This window comes from Myotis lucifugus, unplaced genomic scaffold, assembly GCF_000147115.1.
Source record: "Myotis lucifugus unplaced genomic scaffold, Myoluc2.0 scaffold_14, whole genome shotgun sequence".
Taxonomy (NCBI): Eukaryota; Metazoa; Chordata; class Mammalia; order Chiroptera; family Vespertilionidae; genus Myotis; species Myotis lucifugus.
Window position 1 is genome coordinate 10,602,410 of NW_005871062.1, and position 23,647 is coordinate 10,626,056.

Sequence of the window (23,647 nt, forward strand, 5' to 3'; positions counted from 1 at the left end):
GGAGTTTCCTGAATGCCACGAGACTGCGGTGTGCGATTCGGGCGTGCTCACTGCGGTGGGAGGTGAGCCGGCTGTGCGCCTGGAGACCGCCCATCGCTTTCCTCTTGGCGCTGCGAATAGTAACCCACAGTGACACCCCAGTTGGCTGTCGTGGTGGGACAAACGGACGAAATTCTCGAAAGCCGGGACGCTTGATTGCCGTCTGTGTGAAGTTTGTGTAATCTATGTGCAGCCTTACTCCACTGTGGAGTATGAACCTTATTACGTTCCCTCCCCGCTCCCCCAGTTGAAGGAGTGTGCTCTAATATTACCATGAGAATGTGGCTGCCATCTGAAATCTACCTGTGGAGCCAGGGAGAGTAAGTATTATGCCCCGGTGCTGTGTCGGGCTAAAAACGGAGCAAGGCAGGGTCTTTGCCCTCAGTGTGTCTTGGTCTTCCTCAGGTAGGACGGACACCGACATGACTGATTTTAAGTATCACCTACTGTCTCAGCCTTTTGAGTTTGGTAGGGTTGTGTCCATTTTACAGAGGAAATCATATATGGTAAGGAGTCGAATTGGGATTGCTCAGTCTTCCAAGCTCCTGACTTGCAGGCAAACCTCAAAGTTTCTTCTTCAGTTCGGGCTATGTGTATGTCTCTAGGTGAGAAAAGAGGAAGTAATTCTCTCCCCTTCATCTGGTGAGAACACTCACCATTTGGCCTAAAGTCATTGTATGGGTTCTGAAGTATAAAAGAACACAGAAAGTTTATTTAAAAAATCAAAAACAGCCCAGCGAACAGTGGTTCAGTGGTTGAGTGTTGACCTATGAACCAGGAGGTCACAGTTCGATTCTGGTCAGGGCACATGCCTGGGTTGGGAGCTTGAATCTGTGGACGAAAGGGGCCACATGCTGACCTGACAAGCTCAGGGGAGGCCTGCATGGCAGTCTTGCAAACTCAGAGACCTAAAGTAACCACAAAGGATGGTCTGAAATTAAACTTTAACTAAAAACAGTTATGGTGGGCAGTTACGGCCTCAATTCGTTGAGGTTCTGCTTCCCGGCATATGTCGACAGTTTGGCTCAAATAAACTCAAAAATTCTTTACAGGTTTCAATGGTTTTTATGTTAACAAATCCCAGTAGGGGGCGTGCAGGAGGCAGCCGACCAATGATTCCCTCTCTTCATTGATGTTTCTATCTCCCTCTCTGAAATCAATTTTAAAAAGTAAAAAAACAAAAAACAACACTAGCACAGTGTGGTTAGCACTGAATGAATGTTGGCTAAATATTTGTATAAATATAGGTGTAATGGTCTGAAGCCCATTTTAAAACTTGTTGCTTTTTTTCCACTCAATGCTAGGATTCTGGGGATGACTCCTGACAGACCTTGAGTAGACTATAGCTGTTCTGCCTATACTGTCTCTGACTTCAAGATGTCCATATATGCTCCTGCTTTCTTCAGTCATCTGTAAAGGTATTTCTCCTAAATCTCTCATTTTTCCATGACTTCCTTGTATCAGAGCACAGATTTTGTCTTTGATACCAGTTATATCGCATCTTCGAGGAGATGGGGCGAGGTGGCATAAGACACAGACTGTTAACAGATGACTCCAGATGAAGAGTATGTGAATGTCTGTTGTATACTATGTTTCAGCTTTTTGGTAGGTTTGAAATGTTTCAGAATAAAAAGTTGGGGGTGGGGAGAACAGAAGCTTCCAAGAGCAGCAGGCCTGGCGTTTAAAACCAAATTCTGCCCTTCACTAGTTGTGACCATTGGACAAGTTTTCTAACCTCTCTCAGCCTGGTTTCTGCCTCTGTGAACTGTGGGTAATGAAGTACCTCCCTCATAAGTTGTTATGAGAATGAAATAAGACAATGTATATAAAGTGCTTGGCTAGGTACCTGACAACTGGAAAGCAGGCAGTAGTCATTCTCCACCTACCTGGAATCTACAGGACTGCGGTAAATGGAAGTTATTTCAAGGCCCTGTGATAACATTGACATTCCGCCTCAACTTCATTTCAGTCAGATTGCCCTCCCAGAAGCACTCCTTCCTACCATTTGGCCAAACTCCCAGCCTTGTGGCCAAATTGCTCTCCAAACAGGGCCAGCCCATCACCTGTCTTCCTACCGCCTTCCTTCAAATTGCATCCACCAGCCTTCCGTGCTGCCGCCAAACTCATGGCCTGAGATGTAGAGCTATGCATCTTATGGATGTCTCTGTTCATCTGAAAGCCATTCAAGCCGAAGCATCACTTAAATAACACAGCACCAGAAGTGCTCTTGGCAGGACATGGCACTGCACTGTTTCCACTAGGTTGCTACTTACTTTGTGTGATATTTTTCAAAGAGTCACATTGCACTGTGGCCCTTGTTACTGTTAATCCCCAGGATAGCAGATGTTACAATGCCCTCTTTTCATACCTGCTGTTATAACTTCTCTTCTCCAGACTCTCAACCTCTCATTATGCCTATTTCGTGTACCCCTTCTGATCATCCTAAACAAGACACCATTTCTAAACATGCCCTGCCCTTCAAGCTGGTTGGCCTTATCCTTGTGTATGGAGTGCCCTTCGCTGTTTTCAGCTAGCAAATTTCTCCCATCTTCCGCACTCCAGCTCAATGTCACCTGTCCAGGACACTTCCTGTTCTACCCTTCAAGTGACTCATTTCTTCCCTGTACTTCCACCATGCTTGATACATATTTCTCGCCTTCCCTAGACTCTGCGCTCTCGGAGAACAGGAACTGTGTCCTCTCCATCTTTGTGCCCATAGCACCCAACCTAATACTTGGCTTATGGTAGGCCTTGACAAATATTTCTTTAAAAAATATATATATTTTGGCCGAAACTGGTTTGGCTCAGTGGATAGAGTGTCGGCCTGCGGACTGAAAGGTCCCAGGTTCGATTCCGGTCAAGGGCATGTACCTTAGTTGCGGGCACATCCCCGGTGGGGAGTGTGCAGGAGGCAGCTGATCGATGTTTCTCTCTCATCGATGTTTCTAACTCTCTATCTCTCTCCCTTCCTCTCTGTAAAAAATCAATAAAATATATTTAAAAATATATATATATATATATATTTTGATTGATTTCAGAGAGGAAGGGAGAGGGAAAGAGATAGAAACATTAATGATCAGAGAGAATCATTGATTGGCTGCCTCTTGCACCCCCTCTACTGGGGATCAAGTCTGCAACACAGGCATGTGCCCTGCCCAGAAATGGAACCGTGACCTTCTGAGTTATAGGTTGATGCTCAACCACTGAGCCACACAAGCCAGGCTGACAAATATTTTTTTTTAACATATATTTTATTGATTTTTTACAGAGAGGAAGGGAGAGGGATAGAGAGTTAGAAATATCGATGAGAGAGAAACATCGATCAGCTGCCTCCTGCACACTCCCTACTGGGTATGTGCCCGCAACCAAGGCAACCAAGGTACATGCCCTTGACCCGAATTGAACCTGGGACCCTTGAGTCTGCAGGCCAATCCTCTATCCACTGAGCCAAACCAGTTAGGGCTGACAAATATTTCTTGAATGTCATCTTTATATACAATAAGGGCCTGGGGCTCTCTTTGGAGCCAGAGTGGGGCATTGAAAAACTGTCCAGATTCTCCTTTGTGAGTCATGATAGACCCACTGAAACTCTCTCTTTTATTTTTTTCACCCAAGGATATATTTTCCATTAATATTTAGAGAGAGTAGAAGGAAAGGAGAGAGAGAGAAAGAAAAGCATCAATGTGAGAGACACATCAATTGGTTGCCTCCTGCACATGCCCTGACTAGGGCCTGGGATCAAACCTGCAACCCAGGTACATGCCATTGACCGGGAATCGAACCCACAACCCTTTGGTGTGTGGGCCAATGATCTACCACCGAGAAACACTGGCCAGGGCTGAAACTGCTTATTTTATAAGGGACTCTCCTCCAGCCTGACATTTCCAGCATGCTTCCAAGTGTATAATCATATTATTTGACATGTTACCTAGTTGTGTATGGGAACTAATCATACTTCCTAATGGGACAGTGTAGATTATGATCCAGCCCTTACCAATAATTGCTCTCATGTGTCCACTCAGGAGCACCATCCTTTAATCCCCTTTCTGCCTTAACACACCAGAGCATATCACAGATGCATGTTTAGCATGGCAGGGCTACTGAGGGTGAAGGTCTGTCACCTGTTCACCTTGCCTTCCTCTGGAACCAAGCACCTGCAGAGTGCTCAACAAACAGGTGCTACCTGGCTTAATTTCAGCTCAACATGTGCCTAAGTTTCCTGCAGCTGCCTACTTGTCACATGTGCCTGGCCACAGGGAGCTGGGTAGCATGGAAATGTACCTGCTGGTGGTGATCTCACACAGAAGTATGATGAAATTGCCCGGAGAACAGTTGTCTGTGCTTGAGTCTAAACTGTCATGACTTAGAAGACTAAATGGTGGTGATTAACAGCATTTGAGTTCCAAATATTATTTTAATGCAGCCTGACTTATCTGACATTGGAAGTTATGTAATCTTTTTTAAAATATTTTTATTTCAGAGAGGAAGGGAAAGAGAGAAACCTCAATGATGAGAGAGAATCATTGATCAGCTGCCTCCTACTGGGAGCCCGCAACCCAGGCATGTGCCCTGACCAGGAATTGAACCATGACCTCCTGGTTCATAGGTTGGTGCTCAACCACTGAGCCACACCAGCCAGGCAGAAGTTATATAATCTTTTCCCTTAGTTTCTTCCTTGTAAAACAGAGATGATAAAACCACCTTATAAATGATTGTGGGAATTTCGTGAGATGGTGTTTTTAAAGTATTTAGTATAGGCTTAAACAAAATAGGGACTCAGTAAATGAAAGCTGCTACTTATTATTATTATTATTATTAGACACTTTTACCTTTTTGCAGATATGGAATTTCTACGTCACAGAGGTCAGCTGGTCACAGAGGTCAGCTGGTCAGCATTCTAAGTTGGCTTCTGAAATCAGATGTCAAGGCAAGGCTTTATGCTGCCAAGCCTCTCTCCTTACTCATTATGCTCTCTGACATATAAATCTCATCCTCTATATAACATCCAAACTTCAGAAATCATTTCTTAGTATTTCTTTGGGTTCCGGAATTTGCTAAGCCCATGAATTCCTTTTTTTTTTTTAAATATATTTTATTGATTTTTTACAGAGAGGAGGGGAGAGGGACAGAGAGTTAGAAACATCGATGAGAGAGAAACATCAATCAGCTGCCTCCTGCACACCCCTTACTGGGGATATGCCCGCAACCAAGGTACATGCCCTTGACCGGAATCGAACCTGGGACCCTTCAGTCCACTGAGCCAAACCGGTTAGGGCAATGAATTCCTTTTTTGTTATTGTTGTTTTTGTTGTTAATCCTCACCCAAAGATATTTTTCCATTGACTTTTTTTTTAGAGAGAGTGGGAGGGAGGGGGAGAGACAAAGAGAGAGAAACATCGATGTGAGAGAGACACATTGATTGATTGTCTCCTGGCATGTGCCAGGGATCAAACCTGCATGGAGGTACATGCCTTGACCGGAATCAAACCTGGAATCAAACTCTGTCCACTGAGCCAAACTGGCTAGGGCCATGAATTCCTTTTTAAAACATTAAAGCTGAACGGATCCTCAGACATCATCTCATCCAAATCACTACTTATTTTACAGACTGCTAAGGATACTGGGCCCTGAAGAGGAGATGAGCCATGCCTAGTGTCACACATTTAGGGGGTAACAGCTGGAGGCAGAGCCAGGTTTCCAGATGTGATGGCCCTCCTCTTTCTGATACATTTTGCTGTCCCTCCTAGAGTCATGTTGGCAGTGGCTCAAGCTGTGCCTTCCCTTGGTCTTAGAGTCCCAAAGCCGCTTTGCTCCTTTCTGAGTAGCCAGCTATTTCCTTTCCTTGGTGAGCAGCCAGCACTTCAGGTAACTTGACAGGGGCCCAAATATAGCTCTTTATAGGGACAGCCTGGTGCTGGCACAGGAGACAAACTGTGGGGCACATGCTGGTGCCATCACCAGGGACCCCAGCACCAATCCCTGGCAAAGTTTCGCTCTTAACCTTCCAAACTCAACCAAACCTACCCCCATCTTGGGGAACACTGAATTTTAATTTTATTTTTTTAATTCTTACCTGAGGACATGCTTTTATTGATTTCTTTTTAGAGAGAACGAGAGAAATATCGATGTGAGAACCTTGCATTCACCCCCAATGGGGATTGAACCTGCAACCTGGGCACGTGCCCTGACCAGGAACTGAACCTGCAACCTTTTGGCAACGCCAGCCAGGGCAGAACACTGAATTTTAAAGAGAATTGAGACTGGACTCTTTCCACAGTTTTGCTCTAGTTCTCATTTTACAGGTAAAGAAACTGAGGCTCATAGAGGTTAAGGAACAGGCTCAAGTTCATTCAGCTATTAAAGCTGATTTCAATCAGGTCTCTTTGAATTCAGTGAAGTGGTTAGGGTTATATCTGTAAAATGGAAACTGGAGGACTTATAAAATATGTTGCACCCTGGCTGATTTGGCCCAGTGGATAGAGCATCGGTCCTCGGACTGAAGGGTCCCTGGTTCAATTCTGGTCAAAGGCACATACCTTGGTTGCAGGCTTGATCCCCAGCCCTGGTTGGGGCATGCAGAAGGCAATCGATGTGTCTCTCTCACATCTATGTTTCTCTCTCTGTCTCTCCCCGTCCTTTCTACTCTCTCTAAAAATCAATGGAAACATATCCTCAGATGAGAATCAACAACAACAAAAAATGTTGCTATGAGGATTAGATGAGCTCATGAAGGTGAAAGTGCCAAGTGGAGAGTCGCTTGAGAGAAGGAACCATCTTATTCATCTCTGCAGCACCAGGGACTGGAACATTGTTGGTAACTGATACATTTTTTAAAATACATCTGTGGATGTATAAACTAATAAATGACTGAGTGAGAGGTGCCTGGAATGCAAGAGGTTTTCAATAAATGCTTCTTTCCCTCCCTTACTCTGGAGGGTGACAGCTGTATCCACCATCTCTGTGCCTGGCACTTGCTAGGCCCTGATGAGTGTATGTAGGTGACTCTCAGGAGCACTGAGCCTTTGAGGTACTAGGGAAATGCATGCCTTTTCAGCTGCAAGCAGTGGCTGGTACTCCGAGCTCCAGGGAATGGCATACTTCCCTCCACTGCAAGGTGAGTGCCACCCACTTTTCAAGCTGACCCTAGTGCCGTAGTTACCCTGAACTCAGTGTCAGGCCCAGTTGCACGCACCAGGGGAGGGCAGTGGCAAAGCCTTTGAACTGTGCAACAGCAGGCAATGGCGATATGGCCACCAGAGAGCAGAGGATGTACTCTGCCCAACCAGATTTAGCTTCATCCCATTCTTCCATCCCACCTCTCTTTCTCTATCTTCTTGGGGCTTCGAATGTCAGTCCCCTGTTTCTGGTGAGTGAGTTATTGAGTGTCCACAAGAGTACCTGGCATATAGTAGTTGCTCAATAAACATTGGTGGAATGAGTAAATGAATAAATGAAAACAGGACCAAAGGAAGAGACAGGCTGACTGATGCGTGTCTATTTATTGGCACAGGGTCCTACAGGGCCAAGACCACACCCTCCCCACCCTTTTCCCTGTAAAAATAAACTCTGTCCTTCCCTCTCCCTGTTCTATCTGCTTTCCGGCTTGGTCCTAAGAGTTGTGCCCCAAGACACAGGAACTAGCATCCCCTACACATACACACGTCCACTCTGAGCCCAGGGGAACCAGGAGGCAGCAGGGAGGCTTGCAGAGGCCCTCGGGCTTCCACTAAGAGCCAAGCACAGTTGGTCTGTCAGTGAGGGTTGGCAGCAGTGTGGGAAGCAGCAGTATGAGGAGCATGAGGTGGAGGGCGGCCCCTGAGGGGGGTGCTAAAGGAGCTAAGTCCACTCCCAAGTGAGCATTGTGTGGCCTCCAGAAGAAGCACAGCAGGCCCCATGGCCATCAAGCCAAGGGAGCTTGGGGCTAGAAAGGCCGGCTCCTTCCTGGGGGAGCTGGTGCCCCCCCCCCACCCCCCACCCAGGCCTCCTTCAGGCAAGGTGACATGGAAGGATGTCACAGTGAGTGGTGGGGGCTCTGCTAGAGGCAGGGGCACCCCCGAAGCAGAGGCACAATGTGGTGGCTGAGCAGGGACTGGGACCTATGTCACCTGTGGTGTGGAGGGGCTAGACCCAGTCTAGCTGGCATGTGCCTTCTCCAAACTCCAGAGCAAACAGCCTTGCTGGGCGAGCTGCCCCAGGCCCTAGCAACAGCTGGCCATTTCTCCCCGGACCCAGGTCTACCACACTTCACACAGCTGCCCTGGGTTCATGGGGGAGCCGACAGGGCAGCCGAAGTGCCGCAGGAAGTCACGGGAGTTGGAGAGAGTGCCCAGCACACGGAAGCGGGCAGGGCTGTGGGGGTCGGTCACCAGCCCCTCGTGAGAGCTCTCGGGTGTGCGGACCGAGCACCACACCTGCGGGCCAGGACAGACACGGGGACATATGGTGTCTAATGTGGGCAAGGTCACAGACTGGGCTGCAGCAGAGCCATCCAGGGACACAAACCACCACTGCACTGCCCCTCAGCTCAGGAGGCCTCAGGAACACAGGCGGGGGCTCAGCCAGCATCAGCTCCAACCCCTGGCTATCAGCAGTAAGGGAGGGGACTGCACCCTCTCTCCCCAATTCCTTGACGGCCCTTCAAAGCTGTCCTGGAAATGGGGTTGCTGCATCTGAGGGGAAGAAGCCCACCCCCAGAGGCTGCCTGCTGTCGTGCAAAGTGCCTCGAGGACACCCTGCCTGAGTCGCACTCTGCCACTTACTTTATTCCTGGGTAGCCCTGGATGAGCCACTCTGTACCCGGGCTTTAGTTTCCTCCTCCACTGCCACCTCCCAGTACATGGTGAGGATCAGTCCTGCTGCCCACCCCGCCCCCTCAAGCAGGCCCGGCCCTGCCCTCTGAGATCTGCAAAAGCCTCCTGAAGAATCCTCTCTCCCCAGGCTTCCTCACAGGCTTGGGTGGCCTCCCCAGACCACCTTCCACCCCCCAACTTTGGCCCCACTTCCCACATGCCCCAGACTTCTAAAGACACACCCAGGAAGAAGTGGGAGAGGGGCAGACCCCAGGCCTCCCAGGAGGGCAATACCTGGGCAAATCCCACAAAGAAGAGCTGGTGGTTGGTGAGCCCCACAGCTGGCAGCTGCTTCTCCTCCCCATGCTTTCTCAGCCACGCCTTGTAAGCCTAGGGTTGGACACAGGAGCGGTAAGGCCACCAGGGCCCCCCCCCCCCCGCCCCCGGCTCCCCCGGGCTCTTTTCCCTCCAGGGTGGGCCTCAGCCACTGGAGGGCTGGCCAGGCACTCACGTTGTAGGCAGCCTTAAGCCCTCCGTTATCAGCAATGTTCTCCCCCAGCGTCTGGCGGCCGTTGAGCTTCTCCCCATTGACCCGGTACTGGCTGTACTGCTCCTCCATGCAGGCCGTGTGGTTCTGGAAGGCTGCCAGCGACTCATTCTGCCACCATGGCCGCAGGTTCCCTTCCTTGTCATACTCACGCCCTGAGGAGAATGAACCTTTGCACCCCACTGGGACCAGAGCTCAACCCTTGGGGTCAGGAGCTCCCCCCTCCAGGGTTCATTCGACCTGCTCCCAACATCTCAAGGCCTTGCAGGAGCCACTGGGAATTCTAGGCTGAAGGGAACAACTCCATGGGCCTCTACCTTGGTCATCAAAGGCATGTGTCAACTCGTGGCCCATCACCACACCGATGCCACCAAAGTTCAGGGCCCTGGCAGGTGAGGAATGCTGAGTGAGGAGATGGTAGGGGGATTTCTGGATCCCACCTCCAGCCCCGCTCCCAGCCCACCCAGAGGCCCAGGCTCCAACACCCAGCCCCTCCTGCCTCAGACACACTTGGGGTGGTTGCGGGCGTAGAAGGGGGCCTGCAGGATGCCAGCAGGGAAGACAATTTCATTCTTGGTTGGAAGGTAGTAGGCATTCACTGTCTGGGGGGTCATGCTCCACCTGGGGGCGGAGAGGCAGAGCTTAGTCTCCTGACTCTCCCGACGCTGCTCCCAGCCCAGCAGCCTGGACCGACCTCCAGCAAGGACCTGGTGTCACTGGTTTGGATCAGTCTTGCCCATCCCCCCAAGCCCTGGAAACCTCCCCTGCTTCTCTTGCTGCCCCAACTGTCTGCCGCCCTCCATTCTCACTGTTCCCGGCCAGGAGGCTTTCGGAGCTGGTCAGCCATCACTTTGGCAGTGAAGTTGTACAAATTCAACATGTTCTGGAAGAAGGAATCTTCAGAGACTTCATACTATCGGAATGGTGGGAAGGAGAAAGCAAGCAAGAGAACATGTTGGAGCAGATAAAAGTTCCAGCTTGGCTACTAATTAGCAACTCTCTGAGCCTTAGTTCCTTCAACCATAAAGTATCTAGTAAGTAATAAACACCAAGACTTGAAGAGCACTTATGAACATTGCTTTTTTTTTTTCACATACTCCCTCCTTTTGTTCTCACAAGAACCCTACCAGGTAGGTACTTATAGGACCCCCATTTTACAGGTGAAGAAACTGAGGCTCAGAGAGACAGAGAGGTTATATAACTTGTCCAAGGTTACACAGATAGAGGTAGAAACAGGATTTGAGTCAGGTTTGACTGCAAATCCCTGCTGGTTCACACTGCCTTCTACTAACGTGTGGCCTGCAGCCTAGCACAGAGCCGGCACCTGAGCAATGTAGGTTGCCTGCATTGCCTCTGAAAGGAACTAACCAGCACCTCTTTCCCTCCTAGTGCTTGAGCTCCTAGTGAGCCCAGGGAATAGTGCCCCTCCATGGGGCTGAAGTTCAAAACTGATGAGCAGAGGTACTCACCCCATCATAAACATCATCCAGCTCTTTAGGCTCCAGGATGAAGTCCGGGAAGCCGATCATATCATAGATGGCATCTGCCTGAAGAGACCAGGTGACGGGTTTCCTTACCCAGTCTCCCATAAAACTGTATCCTCCATCCCCACCTCAAGATGGCGCCCCAACCCTGGCCACAGCTTACTTTCTCTTTGGCTGCCTGGCGGGTCTTCTCATCCATCCAAACCAGCTGTCCCAGGCCCTCCTCAAAGGCATCTCGGATCTCGCTAATCATCCCCTCTGCCTGGGGGGGAAGGGACACAAGTCTGGCCCCCACTCGCATTAATGAGTCCTTTCTCCCCCGTCCACCTGGTGTCCCAGCCCTGTCCTTCCAGGGGAGCATGTGGGAGTGCCCAAATCCCTGAACTAAGGCTGAGCATCTGGGGAAGATGAGAAGGAAACATGCTTTGTGAAGGTCCTGGGATTGCGGGTGTCTTTTGTTCTAATTAATCAAAAATTTTAACTGAAAATTCAATTGAATTAATATTAAATTTAATGTAGCGCATTGATTTTTATCTGATTACAAAGGGAAAGCATTGATAGCAGAAAATTTAGAAAACTGAGAAGACTTGAAGAAGAAAATAGACCACTTATAATCCCTCACTCAGATACAACTTCATTTAACATTTGATTATCTAACTTATAGTGTCTTTCCATATATATATATATATATATATATATATATATATAGCAACTTCTTTTTCACTTAAAAATATATCATCAGTTTTAAAGCTGCCTCATAGTCCATCCTAACCACAGTTTATTTTTCCATTTTCCTATGATTAGACATTTAAGCTGTTTTTATTCTCTCTTATTGTCAACAACACTGCCATAAACATTCTTGTAGGTAATACTTTCAGCACATTCATTATCATCTCTTAATAAAAAAATAAATAAAGCCCTGGTCGGTTGTTCAGTGGTTAGACCCTCATTCTTTGAACCGAAGGGTCAAGAGTTCGATTTCTGGTCAGGGCACACCCAGGTTGCAGGTTCGACCCCCAGTTGGGGCGCCTACATGAGGCAACCGGTCGATGTTTCTCTGTCACATTGATGTTTCTCTCGCTCCCTCTTCCTTCCTCTCTCGAATCAATGAAAAACATCCTCAGGTGAGAAAAATAAGTAAATAATTGTTTTTTCTTATGAAACAGGTAGCATAAACTCATTATAGGAAATTTGGGAAATGCAGAGAACTTTACAGGACAAAAGGAGCCCATCATAATCCCATAGTCCCAATTTCCTTCCATTTTTTCCTATATGTACTCACAAATATGAACAGTGAATTTTAACTAAAACAAGGGGTAGAGTTGGAAGAAACTTGAAAACTCACAATTTCCTTGCTTTGCCGGTCAAATGTGGCCTTCACAAAGAGGGAGCCCAGAGCGAAGCCAAGGGCATCGTCCGTGTTGGAGATGCAGGTCTGCCACCTTGGTATGCAGGACTGCAAGGGACAAAGAGCCAGGCCTCCCAGAGAGGGCTCTGTCCTCCAAGCTGTCTCTGGGGCCAGCCCCTCTCAGCTCGAGACAATGGAGGCCTGGGTGTGGGTGCCATCTCTCCTTGGACTCCATGGACAATGAGGAGCGCTATCACAAGGTGTGCCAACCCCGTCAGAGAAACCTCGGGAGAAACGTGTGTGCTGCCCACTCTGTTCCTGGCGCTCTCCTCCTCTTAAATTCCTAAGAGGCCCATTGAGGTCCAGAGGTTTCTTTGCTCAGCTCCACATCTCAGTCCCCCACGCCAGAAACCTGGAAGGCACCAGCTCCCTCCCTCTCCCTACCCCCACATTCAATTTATCACCAGTTTCTACAAACCACTTCATAATCATCTCTCCCGACCACCCTTTTGCCACTGCCCTGCACTACAACACTCTCATCTCTTGCCTGAAGATTGCAGTGTTCTCCTAACTGGAAACTCTAATTCCATTCTCCTCCCCTCTCCTCAGCCACTCCCCTCCATCTTCCATTTGGCTGCCAGAAAGATGATCTAATACATAAATCTAACTGCGTTACTCTTCTCCTTAAAACCATCCCATGGTTCCCCATCCCTGAAAAAAAAATCAATGCCAGACTTCTTCACACAACCTTCGGGTCCCGTCACGATGGCCCCAGGCCCATCTCCCCACCCTCAGCCTCGGCTGCCCTGTTCTCAAGCTCACACCACAACACATGCAAGCCCACCATGCTTCCTCTGGCCTCTGGGAATTTTCACATCCTGTTCCTGCTGCCTGGACTGCCCTTCTCTCTTGTTTTCTTGGAGAACTCACTCTTCAAATGTCACCTCTTAGGAGTAGCCTTTCCCGATGCCACCTATCCCCCCAGGTATAATGTGCTGTCCCCACCTCTGTCCTATAACATGAAGAAGGTCTTCCATTCAACGTGAGCTCTTATCACCTCTAAATAATTGTACATGTCCACTTTCCCCACTGAACAGGGCGCCTAGAAACCAAGAACGGCATATATCCTTCCTGCACATACTCCTGCTTTACAGACGTGGGAATGGGGATTCAGAGAGGCTCGGTGACATGACCAAGGCCCATTGGCTAAAAAAATGGAGGAGTTGGGGTTGTAACCCAAGCCCGCTTGACTCCTAATCCTGTGCTCCGTAACACACCATGAGGCAACCGGTGCCTGACACAGTAAGCGTGAAGCCTCGGCGAGGCCGGGTGGGAAAGTGGGAGCAGAGAGGGGGAGCCCACCTTTTTGGTGCCATAGAGGGTCTGCAGCAGCTTCTCTTGTGCAGACTCAAAACGGCGGTCCAGGCTCGAGGTTGTCTTCTGCACCAGGTTCCAGATCAGGTAATTGTTCAGGGTGCTGGCGTCCAGACCAGAACATAAAAAAAAGGCAGGTGGGTTACCATTTCTACCCCAAACCAGCTCCACAGATGTGCAGGCAGCTGGCTGAGAGGCGTAGGTGGGAGCTGTCCCAGAATCAATCTCTCTCTCTCTCTCTCTCTCTCACCCTGGGACCATACACCCGCCTGCAGAAGTCAGGTTGGAGCAGGGATACAGATCACATGTAGACCCCCTGAAGCCCTGGCCAAGGGGAGTAGATCACAGACATTGTTTTTTGCTGGCTGGAATGTCCAGGGCCTTGTCAAATCCTTATGTGTCTGGTATGCCACTTCTCTATGCTCAGTTCCTGCCCGGAACCTGCACGGAGCCCTGAGCCCCATCCCCCATACCTTGGCTCCGTGTGGTTGATGAGCTCTGACACCTGTTGCAAATAATCCGTCCCATACACCACCACAGGCTCAGAGTCGCTCAGCTCCAGCGGTGACAGCAAGAAAGACAGGAACTCCAGCCAGTCCATGGAGGGTGCCAGGGCCTGGGAGCAAAATATATCTCAAGCCTCCCTGCTTGCTCACCTGGCTCCCAGCAGACCCTTCACCCACTGATATGTTGGAGCCTGGGAGTCCTTCCCATTACCAAGGTAACACCTATTAATTGCTTTGTGGCCCCTTCCTTCAATAAACCCTTTTCCAGGCCTGAGCGCCCCTCAATCTCAGAGCCCAGTCACTTACTCAAGGAAAACCACCACGTGTGGTATTTAGCTGGGGCACAGATATTCACAGATTTTCATAACAGTTGAAAACACCATTCCTCTGATACCACCCAGCATCCCTACATAGGTGACCTCTCCTCTAGAACCCCCTTACCCAACTTCTCCATAATCCAACAACTGAAGGGTTGATGCCTGGCACAGTGAGGGCCCCCTAGGAGATGCTTCCACACACTTTCTGATTGTTTCGTGGATATCTTGTACAAGTTGTTACAAGTTTTTAACTTGATCTCTCTATGCATGCCCAGGCAACAAGAAAGGGACCAAGGGATGGCCCAGTGAAAGATGGCCTACAATGGTCACCACTTTTCTTTCCAGGATAGCAACTATGCAGCTGGGAAGCTCAGAAAAGCAAGGAAATGAAAAAAGGATCGGCTGCCTGAGGAAGATGGCCTGAAGAGAAGCTGAGAGGTCTGTGCCAGGGGCTGGCGCCTCCCAGTTGTCCCTGTTCCCCACTGGCCTCACCTGCAGCTCTGCGATGCTCATCTTGCGATAGATCTTCTCCTCGTCCCGGCGCTGGTCCTGGGGCACTGTGATGTTGGCCAGTTGTATCTCCAGCTCCAGCACCTTCCGCATCTGCTCCCGTGTGGAGGCTGGCTGTCCACCCAGCAGCATCCCCAGCTCTTCCATGTAGTCCAGGTAGGCAGTAAGCACCTGTCAAAACCCCGAGTCATCCTTACAGCCCAGCAACAGGTCCTGCCCAAGGCTGAGAGAATCTGCTCTGGCCGCCACCTCTGCTTACCACTTCTTCCGCTGCCTCTCAGCACTGTTTAGCACTGACTCCCTGTGGTCCCCCTCCCAGGGACCACTCTTCACTCTTACCCGGAGCTCCCTTAATCACCAAAGGCCATCTTCTCTTCCCTTCTACTGAAAAGTTTTAGAATCCCTTTCTCTAAACTTCAGCTTTTCTCATGGTCCCCACCTCTCCTTTTCCTCACTGCTGGTGTCAGAGGCAGAGGTGTGAGTATCAATCTCAGTCATCCCAGCTCCTCAGGGGGATGGTTAGTTCAACCAGTGATCTTGACCCCTACCCTGCCCACTGACTTACCCCTTCCTCTCTCTACCTCCTTACCTTCATCTTGAGACTGACCCTTGATACTTTGCTAAACCTTGCTTTACTGCTAACTTTTTATCCTCTCTGAACCTTTTGCACTGCAGCTTCCCTGAGATGCTGGCATAGGAGACTCCCTACCCATGACTACCGGCAACACGGTAAGAGCCTTTCTCCTGCCCTCTTCCAAGTCTTGGACCACGTGGTTCTCTCCTGCATTCTCCAAATTCTCTCCTCCTCTGACTCCGATGATGTCAAAACCACACATCTGTTCACACCACTCCCTGCACTTGAGTCTCTATTTCTTTTGGGATAAATGCTAAACTTGATCCACAATGTTCATGTAATATATGAGTCTATATACCTGTCCAGAAGGACTCGGACCCCTCTCCCTTCCTGCTCCCCTCTCTAGTCTGTCAATGGACCATGTTCCTTCCCACCTCAGAGCCTGGACATAAGCTAGCCATTCCCTTTGCCTAGAACACTCTCTCTTCCCTGCAGTCTACCCTGACCCTAGGACTAGGCTGGCTGCCTGTTACACTCACTCTCAGAATGCCATGCTTCTCTGTAACAGTCCTGGCAACTGTAAACAGGATGTACCCAGCTATTTCATGTCTTCTCCCCCACTTGGAGGGCAGTGGCAATGTCGTGTTCACCACAGGCCTAGAAGAGGTCTGGTTGAGGAATGCTCAGTAAGTGTTTGAGAATGAATGAAAGAAGGATAAATGGCTCTCCTGGCTGTCCTACTCCATAGCAGCCTCCTCTTCTGGCTCTTTTCCTCCCACTGCCCTTGAGAAAGGCTTTCCTTTTCTCCTTTTCCTGTTCTCCCCCTTTCTCTCCTCTCTCCTAGAGCCTTTGTCTAGGTTTCCAAGGAGATGCCCCTCAAGCCCACAGCTCCCTCCAGCCTCATCCTCTCTCCAGGAATGCACCAGCTTTTACAGCTGCCTGCTGACCTCTCCATACAGATGGTGCCAGGTCCCTCACACTCACACGTCTAACATCAGCAGCTCCCACTCCCTGAGTGTCTGCCACATGCAGGAGCATAAGCTTGCACCCCCCCCCTAAAATACCATATGAGGTCGGTGCTATGATCCCATTTTGCAGATGAAGGAACAGTCTCTGGGAGCTGGATCAACCTTCACCAAGACGCAGAGCTGGGACTGGACTCAAGGTCTGAGTTCAGAGTCTGCCCTTTTCCTGTGACATCACATTGTTTCCTCTGACCCAGTGTGCCCTAAGCTGGTTCTCCTACAGGCACCCTTGACTTTCTAAGGACCCCACCATTCCGCCATCATTCTGGTTGGTAGCCTTAACTTGCTTCATCTCTTCCTCCTCCCACTCCTCTCTTCTAACATCCAGTCACCAACAATTCACAATTGGGACTTATGTCTCCTGCATCCTTCCCTTCCTAACAGTCCCTCTGCCTCTTCCCCCATTTGGATCCTTACAGACTCAGAGCCTGAAGTACTGCAGCAACTCTTAACTGATCTTCAAGCTCCCTCTCTTGCATCTACTTTTCACACCCCAGCCAAACTGGCTTCCCAGAGCACTGCTCAGTGGGTCACTCCCTCTCTGCCCTTGGAGCATGCACTGGTCCGAGGCCTATACAAAAACTCCTTACGCCGAAACTGGTTTGGCTCAGTGGATAGAGCGTCGGCCTGCGGACTGAAAGGTCCTGGGTTCGATTCCGGTCAAGGGCATGTACCTGGGTTGCGGGCACATCCCCAGTAGGAGATGTGCAGGAGGCAGCTGGTCGATGTTTCTCTCTCATCGATGTTTCTAACTCAAAGGTCTCTCTCCCTTCCTCTCTGTAAAAAAGCAATAAAATATTAAAACAAAAAACAAAAAACAAAAAAACAAACTCCTTAGGGTGTCATTGCAGGTCCCTTCCAGAACCAGACCCTGTCCACCTTCCCAGCCTCTCCTCTGCTTTGAGCTCTCATTTTGCCAAACTGGACCCCTTCCCATGGTCCAAGTACACCATAGCCTTTCCTTCTTCAACACTTTTGTTTAAACTGTTCTTTTTACCCAGCATAATATCACTCACCCCTAGATATTCTACAGGGCCTGGCTCAAATGTAATCTTTTTTTTTTTAATTTTTGAAGCTCTTTTTTTTTAAAAAAAATGTTTTTATTGATTTCAAAGAGGGAGAGAGAGAAACATCAATGATGGGATCGAGCCTGCAACCCAGGCATGTGCCCCGACTGACTGGGAATCAATCCATGACCTCCTGGTTCATAGGTCTACGCTCAACCACCAAGCCACTGGTGGGGCTCAAATGTAATCTTATTAGGAAACATTCTCTGGCTACCCAAGTCTCTCCTGAGTCCCCAAAACCCTCTTGGAGTCTTATTCTCAGATATCTAGGTCCATGATCCCATCTACACTGAAAGCTTCTTGTAACTCTGAAAGGTACATCTCAGAATTCCCCCACTGCACAGGCACACGGTAGGTGCCTATAAAATGTTTTCCTGGAAGAAGAAGAAGAGGAAGGAAGGAAGGGAGGGAGGGAGGGAGGGAGGGAGGGAGGGAGGGAGGAAGGAAGGAAGGGAGGGAGGGAAGGAAGAATGAAGGGGAAAAGGAGGAAGGAAGGGTAGTCAGCTCACTAGGTGATAGGACAGGCTCATCTTAGTTCTCCACCCTGACCCTGGGAAAAGTAAACAGAGATCAGCCCAGCTCAACAGGGGGCAGGGGTGGGGACTCTGAGGATGCTCCTTACTTTCTCATTGGCGGTCCTGTTTAGGTAGTAATCTCGAGAAGGTAGAAAGAGCCCAGACTGGTCCACCTGCAATAGCAAGGTAAAGGAGTAAGCCCACCCCCACCTAAACCTGGACTCTTGTGCAGGGGGGTGTTCCCAGCCTGCTGGTCAGAAGGGAGGAGAGTCTGGCCTCAGCAAATGGTCCATAAGTCCTCCCCACCTTTCCCCAGCCCTGTACCTGTATAACATTGCTGTTGGAACTCTTAGAGTCAGCGCTGATGTAGACGGTGAAAAAGGGAGAGGCCCTGTAGGTCCCTGCTACTGCCTTCAGCACCTCCATGAAGTTGTCTTGGTCCCAGGGCCCCGTAACATTCCAACCACCAATCTGAGTAGAGACCATCGTAGAACCTATGACACAGGGGCTCCCAAAGCTTCCACACCCTCTTCCAAGTCCTGTCTTCTCCCTGCCCACAGCCCACCCAGGGGCTGTACTTTTTCAATGAGGTCTCGCAGCGGCTGGGCTCCCAGCTCCTCAATGCGCTCCACCTGTAGGCAGGATAGGTAGAAGCGCTGTGTCTTCCGCTCAGCTTCGCTGCTGGAATTGAAGGTGGTGTTTTCTGTGGAGTAAAATAAAGGTCCAGGTGGCAACTATGCTGACTGCTGAGCAGGTTCCCGGGCCCTTACTTGGTCCCTCTTTTGCCTTCTGATCATGGGGCTTCCCTCCTAATGCAAACCCAGGAAGACTGGGTGAAACAGCCAAGTGTGGCTTCCTCTCCCCTGTCCATGAAGACTATCCAAGATCTCTGAGCACTACAGGCTCCCTGGTGCCTACCACAGCTCAGCAGCCCTCCAGGCAGGATGCAGAGAGGAGTCCCTCCATTGTACTTAGAGGTCTGCCCCCTGAAACCCATCTCCACTTTTCAGGAGGCCCCTGCTCTCTGCATCCCTTACCCCAGGAGTGTTCCCAGTCACCCAGTTATTTCTTCATTTATGGACATTTATTAAGTACCTACTGAGTGCCAAGCCTTATGCTGGGCATGAAGCAGGTACTTGGCACAGGCCCCGGACAAGTGCACTCACCGAGCAGGTGCTTCAGGATGGCTTGGTTCTGGTCCCAGAGGCTATTGAACGTGTTCCAGCGAGAACGCCCGTCAGGCAGGGGGTTCCTCCGAATCCAGCCTCCGCAGGAGAACTGGTAAAAGTCCTCACAGGGGCTCACCCCGCGGTCAAGGGTCTCCAGGATTTTCCCAGCCACTCGAATGCAGGCCTCTGTGAGGCAGGTGCTGTGGGAAGGGTCTGTGGCAGGGAACATGGCCAGGATAGGGGGCTGTCAGTCGGTCTGAGAAAGGCAAATGCTTTGAGAGGGGCCGTGACAGCAGGAAGGTTGGGAGGAGGGAGACAAGCCCGGGAAGGTGGCCCACCCAGAGGATATCTTAGAGGCCCGTCAGCTCCAGAGTCCCCACAGCTGGGAGTGCTGGGGGCCGGTGTGAGCCCACCTACCTCTGTGGTACTGGACCCCCAGGGCCACAACGCAGCCCAGAAGCAGTGCAGCCAGCAGCAGAGAGACCGCTGCCAAGACCAGCTCCAGCTGGGTGTGCAAGCCTAAGAGGTGTCTTGTCCTCTTCTGGAATCCCACCTGGGGAACAGGGTGGCACAGCTAGCCAGCTGCAGGTGGGGGTGGGGGTGGGGGATCCGAGATCACAGAAGTCCGGGGGGGGGGTCGGGGAGGAGAGGGGGGGAGGTGAAGGCACAGGCAGTTTTCAGAGCCATGGAGTAAAGATGCCACTGGGGTTACCTCTGGGCACGGAGGCAATGAGGCAGGCTGAGCTGAGTCTTGAGCCTGTTTTGTGCAACGTCATGGCTTAGCATCGCCTCGCCATAGTCCTAGCGCGGAGGCCAGAGTCGGAGCGGAGGTGGGTGGGGGCAGGTGCAGGGGACCCTCCAGGGCAGCCAGAAGCCGCTGGGTATGCCAGGCTTCCCGCCAGGGCGGGGACGGTGAGGAAGGAAGGACCCCTGGTTCACCTCCACAGCGTCCAGGGCGGCTCCGCCCTCCACGGGGGTCTCGGGTGCGACGTCTTCCCGCAGCGTGACCCGTCGGTACTCCACCATCTGCCGGACAGTCGGGGCGCCCACCCGGGTCAGGCGGATGGGGCTGTTCGCCACCGCCCAGCCCCAGCGCCTCTCACCAGGCCGGGCGCCTCCCGCCTGCAGCGAGGCCCCTTCCCTCCCGGGACCTGTGACCTGGGCCCTTCCGACCCCTGCCCCCCAGCACCAGAGCCTCTGCTTGTCAGCCCCCCTCTCTCCATTGTGGGGAGAGGGGCAACTCTACCCCTGGAGCCGGGAGCCCCAACTCACATTACCGCCGCCGCCCAGCTCCTGCAGCGCGATGTTCATGGTGGAGTCCGGGCAGGCGGCACCTTAGGGCTCCTGGCCGCTGGCCCTCGCCCAGGCCGCGGCCTCGGACCCCGGCCAGGCCCCACCGCCGCGCGCCATCGTAGCCGCTGCCACAGCCCTTCACTTGGCCGCCGCCACCCCCGCCTGCCGGGGGTGGGGGGCTCCCCCCGCCTCCCGCGGCGCTGCGCCTGGGGACGGGGACGTGGGGGAGGGGAGGAGCGCCCGCCCAGACCTCGCTCGGGGACCGCGGCCGCCCCGCTGAGCTGGGGAACCTGCCGCCGAGGCGGGAGCAGCCGCCCTCCTGAACCGCAGGAACCCGCTCCTCCTAAGGGTCAGCCCTCCCCATCCCCGCAGCATCCTTTCACCAGCCACCCGTCATTTACATTCCTCTGACCCAGGCCCAAACTCTGCCGCTATTTCTCGGCCCAATTACCCAGATTGCAGGCCCTCCTCCTCCCCTTTAAACACCTTTGAGAAATTATACTCCATTGAGGAACATCTTCCCCCGGCAGGGCGCACAGCCGCTCTTCAGCCCGCACACACACAGCAGCACGCAGGCGATGACCCACATACAGGGTGTCCGCATGATGTTCTCAGAGAGCACATGGATCCAAAGGACGCAGGCGAGCACCCGGCCCCATACACAGCCCTACACACACAGGATGCTCGCCGAAGGTACACACTGCCCACTCACACACAGTGTGTACATGCTCAGGGCTCCCGGCCCAACACACGCCACGCACTGATACAACACCCACAGGGCCCGCACTCTCACTGGCTCCTGCATGTTGCTCTAAGACTGCACTCTTACTCTCCAAGATAACTGCTGTCATCAGATCATCTCACAAAGAGAGGGTTACAGATGGTGACAAATTGGCAGGGGAAAAAACAGCCATCCACAGATATTTAAAGAAAAGATGTGTTCACACTTCTCACTTGAGGAAAGCAAACCATTTTATTTGGGAGATTTACGAGGAGAGAGAGAGAAAAAACACACACAACCCAAGCGCTATGTAACTGAAAGGCAATAGCGTGGCATCTATGCATCTGCCATCTGCCTTCCTTATTGTCGTTCCTTAATCAGGCCTGGAGGTGTTGCAGTCTGCTACCCTGCCGAGTGCCTCGTATTTTCTTTTACCACAGTGTGTGTGTGTGTGTGTGTGTGTGTGTGTGTGTAAGTGCGTCATCCTCCACCCTCCTCCCCAACACAAGACATAAATCTGACCTGAGAAGTGGCACATCCATAATCTCAAACATCTTGCTGCAAATGGTTCTCGCACGGAATGCGCCTGTGGCTGAGAAAAGGTGGGTGCCGAATGAATCAGGCTGAGAAATGCTGGGTTGTTTTCTTTGGCACTTGCCACCCCATAACTCCATGTTCTCAAACAGGAGACAGTACGGTGTCATAGTTAAGATGAAAGATTCTGGATTCAGGCTGAATTTCTTCACTTATAACATTGAAATAAGAATAGTACCTTTTTTCAAAGGATTGTTGTGAGAACCAAATGAAACAATACTTGTGAAATGCTTAGGACAGTGTCTGACACATACTAGCACCCATTGTGTTACCTGCTGTTCGTGTTGCTGTTGTGGTAATTAGTGTCCTATAGGTAGGAATGGAAATTGAAAGGCTGTAGAAAGCCTGTTCTGTTTTCCAGATAGTAGAGAAGGCAGGTGGGTTCTGGGTTAGTCTGGGTCCCTGAGCAAGGAGCTTTCACCTCCAGAATACTGGGGTCTGCGGCAGCAAAGACTTGGGGTGGCCACTTGGGACAAGTGCCTGGAGTTGTTCATGTTCTTTCTGATGACAGTGTGGCGCCACAGCACTTACTTCTTCTCCCTCTCCCCCCAAGCCTGGATGAAGAGAAACATGGCAGCCGGGTTGGTCTTGCCCCACGGGAAATTCCACCAAGACGTGGCCATGTGAGTGTAAACAAAGCTGCTATGTAAGGACTTCCTGGCAACACGCTCATAAGAAATAGTCCCACGGCTGCTGCAATGCCGTACTGGAAATAGCAAGTTTATACAGCACTTGACTATGTGCCAGCTAGTGTTCTAGGTGCTTTACACCTATGTACTCATTTATCCTCATGGCACTTATGAAGCCATTTTGCAGATGAAGAAAACTGAGGCACAGAGAGGCCGAGTCACACAGTTAGTAGCAGAGCTGGGATTCAAACCCAAGTGGTCTGGCTCAAGGATATACTTCCTCCTAAGTAGTTGCTTGTCTTCTGCCATATCCTCTCTGGAAGAGTTAGGGGACACACATCTATTTTCAAGGTAGACAGACGTGGACTCAAATCTGGGTTCAATTCTTTATCAGCTGTACGATCTTTATCAAGTTACTTGAAAGCTCTGACCCTTCATTTTCTTCATCTGTAAAATGGGAACAGTCATCCGTATCTCAGAGTTGCTCTGAGAAATGCAGCCATGTATGAAAGACCCTGTACCTACTTTTATAGTGTTCTCAGTTTCACTAGGCTTGGCCTAAATGGACAGTTCCTTTCCATGCCTCCTTCATGACCCAAGTCATTTATTAGGCTCATAATTATTCCTGACTACATGTTAAGTATCCTATTTACAAGAAGCTTGGAGGTTGCTTGATTCTACAATTCTACTTTCTTTCCTCTGTGTTTATAATCTTTGACCCTGCTTTATTTTCTCGTTCTATTATTCTCTCTCTTTTCTGTTCTTCTTTCCTACGGGAGTAATCTTTTCTTTTCTCTACATTGATTATAAATTGAGAGGGAATGAACAATGGGTTATGTGTTACATTTACAAGGATAAAGTAGTCATGAAGATAAGAAACATCCATGTTCAAGGGACAGATCCAAAGACAGAGAAACAGCAATCAGACTATTAATCCCCAGAGGGAAAGTAGGGGAAGGTGGGGGTAAGGGGAAGAGATCAAGCAAAGGACTTGTATGCATGCATATAAGCCAAACCAATGGACACGGACAACAGGGGATGAGAGCATGAGTCGGGGGGGGGGGGGGGATGAGGGACACATTTGTAATTCCTTAACTAATAAAGAATTTAAAGATAAAAAAAAGAAACATCCATGTTCAGTGCTGA

At 50.5% G+C, this 23,647-nt stretch overlaps 1 protein-coding gene and 1 long non-coding RNA gene across 2 annotated transcripts in view; one reads left to right on the forward strand and one right to left on the reverse strand.

Moving 5' to 3' along the window:
- The first annotated feature begins 1 nt into the window (after window position 1).
- Window positions 2-10,931, forward strand: LOC106696381. Its single transcript, XR_002828235.1, has 3 exons — window positions 2-359; window positions 1,344-1,457; window positions 10,765-10,931. It is a non-coding gene; the product is annotated as an uncharacterized LOC106696381 (long non-coding RNA).
- Window positions 6,753-23,647, reverse strand: part of ECE2 (endothelin converting enzyme 2) — a 35,076-nt gene continuing 18,181 nt past the window's right edge. Inside the window, exons 3-20 of the mRNA XM_023750614.1 lie at window positions 20,204-20,290; window positions 19,682-19,817; window positions 19,262-19,477; window positions 18,674-18,798; window positions 18,420-18,566; window positions 18,203-18,268; window positions 14,897-15,085; window positions 14,055-14,197; window positions 13,570-13,684; window positions 12,205-12,315; window positions 11,023-11,121; window positions 10,845-10,922; window positions 10,185-10,288; window positions 9,886-9,996; window positions 9,693-9,760; window positions 9,340-9,530; window positions 9,123-9,218; window positions 6,753-8,450 (exon numbers count right to left, since the gene is read on the reverse strand). Of these exons, the coding sequence (XP_023606382.1) occupies window positions 8,274-8,450; window positions 9,123-9,218; window positions 9,340-9,530; window positions 9,693-9,760; window positions 9,886-9,996; window positions 10,185-10,288; window positions 10,845-10,922; window positions 11,023-11,121; window positions 12,205-12,315; window positions 13,570-13,684; window positions 14,055-14,197; window positions 14,897-15,085; window positions 18,203-18,268; window positions 18,420-18,566; window positions 18,674-18,798; window positions 19,262-19,477; window positions 19,682-19,817; window positions 20,204-20,290 (2,259 nt within the window). The 3' untranslated portion in view covers window positions 6,753-8,273. The remainder of the gene's footprint in view (window positions 8,451-9,122; window positions 9,219-9,339; window positions 9,531-9,692; window positions 9,761-9,885; window positions 9,997-10,184; window positions 10,289-10,844; window positions 10,923-11,022; window positions 11,122-12,204; window positions 12,316-13,569; window positions 13,685-14,054; window positions 14,198-14,896; window positions 15,086-18,202; window positions 18,269-18,419; window positions 18,567-18,673; window positions 18,799-19,261; window positions 19,478-19,681; window positions 19,818-20,203; window positions 20,291-23,647) is intronic.